Source organism: Gorilla gorilla, chromosome 7, assembly GCF_029281585.2.
Source record: "Gorilla gorilla gorilla isolate KB3781 chromosome 7, NHGRI_mGorGor1-v2.1_pri, whole genome shotgun sequence".
In the NCBI taxonomy this organism is placed as follows: Eukaryota; Metazoa; Chordata; class Mammalia; order Primates; family Hominidae; genus Gorilla; species Gorilla gorilla.
In genome coordinates this window covers 11791654-11795642 of record NC_073231.2, presented here as the reverse complement: position 1 = coordinate 11795642, position 3989 = coordinate 11791654, and the positions used below count along the sequence as shown (strand labels likewise).

The following is a 3989-nucleotide window of genomic DNA, read 5'->3' as shown; positions in this document are numbered from 1 at the left end:
CCAGGTGTGGGCTCATCCTGAGACGCAGCCATCAGTATCCAGTTGTCCCTGTTGTAGAGACAGAATCTTGGGCTCCTCATTACTTTATGTAGGATTGACGGTGTTCGTGTTTGTGTGGGTGTGTTTGTGTTTCCGTGCGCGCTTGTGGGTGTACTTCTGTTTGTGTGTGTGTGTGTGTGTGCGTGTGCACCCCTACGTGTGGGTCGGCACTTCAACTGAGATCACTGGCACACAAGCAGAGCCCTCTTGCTGTGTTTGTTCTTCCCTTTGGATCTCCTGGTCGTCCCTTGCAGAGAAGCGAGTGTGCCCATGTTCATGCACTCCTGATCTGTCGGGTTCGTCGAAGAGAGGTTTAGCAGGGAGCTTTGCTGTTCAGGATGATGGTTTTTCATCCCACACTTGTATTTTGATTGATGAATCACAAGTACGTTGGGAGGCAAGGTACCTTCGACTTTTCTGACGTTGAACTCAGGCTTCGTTTTGTTTTGCTCTTGGAGGAATTTCCAGTGGCCTAGGGTGCTTTCCTGAGTGTCTCTTTCCACCAAGTGCTCGCCCAACTCGGTTACCTGGAGGCAGGGGTGGTCTCTCTTGAGCTCTCCTTGCGTTGCTCGCCTGTCTGTGTCTTCAGCGCCAAGGGCTCTTGGTTCCCTGCCTCTTGACACACTCTCACTGTGTCTTTCCCATTCACTCTTCTGGATGTAAAAGAGGACATAGGCCTGTTGACTCAGGGCAGAAGTGATGCCAGAGGCAGTGACTTCGGCATCATCCATTTTATACCACTGGCCTTCTTGAGCTTTGACATAAGAGAAGTAATGTCCGTTGTGACAACTCCACCCAGCGTGGACCAGCACAGCATAGAGGACATAGACAAGAGGTCCTGTGTTCTGCTGAGACATGTATGGCTGCATGTCAAGGCACTCAGGATATTGCACATTCTTGGCAAGTTTGTTGCCTGTCACATCGGAGAATCTCTTCAATACAAGGATGAGGACCTTGGCAGAAGTGTGTAAAGTTAACGTCTTGGAGGCAGGCGCCTTCTGGAGACAAAGAGCACAATGATAGGCATTCTCTCCATTGAGTTCTTCGGGCTTCACCAACTGTTCCAAAGCTTGCTTGACACTCTGAGCTGCCTGGATATCCAGGGCGATGTCCAGGTAAGGGTCAAAGGTGTCTGAAATGCCGTGGCAGTGGAGACACTTGATTTGAGATCTCCAGTACCCTCCAAATATTTGGTGGATGAGGGTGGTGTCCTTGGAGTGATGATCTACCTGCTTGTGCCCGGGAAGGCATGCCTTTTTCATGGCATCCACAGTGAACATGAGAAATTCATGGGCATCTTCCTGCTTGCCTCTATGGAAACCAGCAGCCAATGCCTGTGAGGGCTGGATGACATGGCCAGGACGGTAGAGGGCCCGTGTGATGTGAGCTTGCATAGTACAGAGCATGCAGCCCTTGTGACGATGACACGTTTGAGAGTGCTCCCGGGACAGCATGTAGTTGGCAAGGGGCGGTGTGTATGTCAGGCACTGCAGGGAAGCGTTCACGTAGCAGGTATTTCCCATATTCTGGAGCCCAGCCCCCACCGCAGCAGGTCTCCTGCTACTCAGAGGAAGCTTCTCCCTGGGAGCAAGCTGTCTTGCCACAGGAGCCAAATCATCACAGAAGTCGACACGGGTCTCACATGAGAGTGGTGACTTCTCAGGGAGAGAAGTCCGCTGGATTTCAGCAAAAGCTGCATCTGGCCGAGAAGATGTGAGTTTTGAAAAGTGGTTGAACTGCCACTCACCTCCCAAGTAGAGTGAGTCGTCCTCCATGTCGCCTGGAACAAGGATCACAAGGTTTTTCTGCTGGGACCGCAGGTTGCAGAAAGACGCTATCTCTTCCGAGAGAGTCTTCAAATGACGAGCTCTCTGGCCGCATCAGCCCTTATAGAACTCACCCCCACCAACCGCGAACACCCCACCCACCCATCAGGTGCTCCATAAACCAATCAAATATCAGCACTCAATTAAGGAATGAGTCACAGGGTGTGTCCCCTTGCATCGCTGGGAATTCAACAGGCACAGCCCACATCATGACTTCTAGAACACCTGAATCAAATTACTCCTCAGGCTGATAGGCACATGTAACATGAGTGTAACCGGGTTGGGACAGTGGCCACACAGTTGCCTTATTTTAGGTAAAACAATGTCAGGGAAGAAATCTTTACCTATGAAACTTACGTGTGTGTTTGTGTGTGTGTGTGTGTGTGTGTGTGTGTGCGTGGGCGTGCGTGTGCGTGTGTGTGTGTTTGTGCCGGGATGTACTTCCAAGTATGTGCTTTTGGCAGATACCATCATCCTCTCAGCGATGGAAGGACAAGAAGTCGGAAGTGCGCTTTCTGACCTGAGAATAGTCAATGAAGTATAGTAATTAGCACAGTGTATTTCTTCCTTAATGAGAAAGGAGAGATCCGTGGAATCAAACAGTCCATTCCAGCGATAACCTTTCCTCGTTCAGCCTATTGATTCTCTATAAGAGTGAAATTACCTGCCAGTGGAGAACAAGACCAGTCTTTGCATGAAATGCTCTTGTGGAAGCTAGATTGCCAAATAAGAAAGCATCAATGGTAGAAAGATGCACTGAAGTTTGAAGAGATACTCAGTGCACAATGTAGAGTGTGAAAGACTTTGGGGAAATCATGCAATCACCGAGAGACTAATTGATGACATTCCGCAAATTTATGTTTGCCAGAAAAGAGAGATGGTCATGACATTGTATAGTGTGTGGTTTCGGACGTGCGACGGCAGTTTAAGAAAACATGAAACAAAAAATTTGAGAAATCACAAGGTATCCCAAGTATGACCTTTGGTTTATTAAAGAATTGTTGAAAATAACAACAACGTGTCTCACAGCATGGGTGATAATATTTTCATACGTATGTGATAATGGATCAACATTGGATAGAGATGAAATGAAAAGTTCTAAATTTGACAAAAGAAAACACCGAAAACTGCACCGTCAAAAAGCCCGGGTGACGGGTGTGAGGCCCTGTCTCAAGAAGCAGACACCGGAGAGATTTAAAAGCAGGGAGTGAAACCGAGGATAGCTTAACATTGTTAATACTGGCCTTTGTTTCAGTGGGAAAAGGCAAAAATAAGGCGTGTGTCCTGGATTCTCGCATCAATTGTTCAGGATCTGAGATGTTGCCTCCATTTCCAGTTACGCATGGTATGGTGCAACTGCAGTTAACACATTTGGTGCAAAACTTTTAAAGCTGACGAAGATGGACATGTTCCCTGAACTAAGAGGGACAGAATTTGGGTGTGTCTCCAGGCTCTCTGGCTTACCAGGAATGAAGATCCTGGCTCTAGGGATTTTCCCATAATGTCTTAGACAGTAAACAACAGGACAGAATTGAGGCCCGGCGCCAAGGCCTCGAGGTGTAAAGAGACAGCCGTGGCCTCAGGGCCCATGAAATTAGGATGATTTTAAGGAGAATGGTGGAATGAGAGGACTGTGACCTTTGGCCCCTTTTCTTTCCCTTTACTTTTCATGGGCCAGGTGTGCTCCATCAGAAGGCTTCCTGTGCCTGATGTAAAGTGTCCTGGGTGAAGAAAGGGCACTGCTTAGAAAGGTGCTCCACAGGGAGAAAGGATCCACCATTTTCAGGAGAATGATCCCCAGAAGCATGAGCAATCCAGATGCCGTGGCTTCACACAAGACGCTGGAGGGTCTTATTCTTGGAGCTGGGACCTGGGCATCGGTGTTCTTTAATGCTCATAACTGATTTTGAGGGGAGCCCAATCGATAACCCTTCTGGGAGTCATGTTCATCAGACTGTAGTTTTCACACACGTCACACACAGACCCTGTTCGTATGCACATTTGGGTGCTTGAGCAGGGTTGCGCCCAAGATTCTGTGGTTCTACGGAGCCCTGAGTTGTGTCCTGGACAGCTTTCCTCAGGGGTTGGTCAACTTTGATCACTGCACCTAGCAAGAAAGGGACC

General features: G+C 48.5%; 1 protein-coding gene across 1 annotated transcript; it reads right to left on the bottom strand.

Moving 5' to 3' along the window:
* Positions 1-626: 626 nt before the first annotated feature.
* LOC129524394 (ubiquitin carboxyl-terminal hydrolase 17-like protein 6) lies at positions 627-2097 on the bottom strand (the record flags this gene model as incomplete). The annotated part of the gene is made up of 1 exon (XM_055349790.2): positions 627-2097. A coding segment is annotated over exon 1 (1188 nt), but the record flags the coding sequence as incomplete, so codon positions are not given.
* Positions 2098-3989: the final 1892 nt, after the last annotated feature.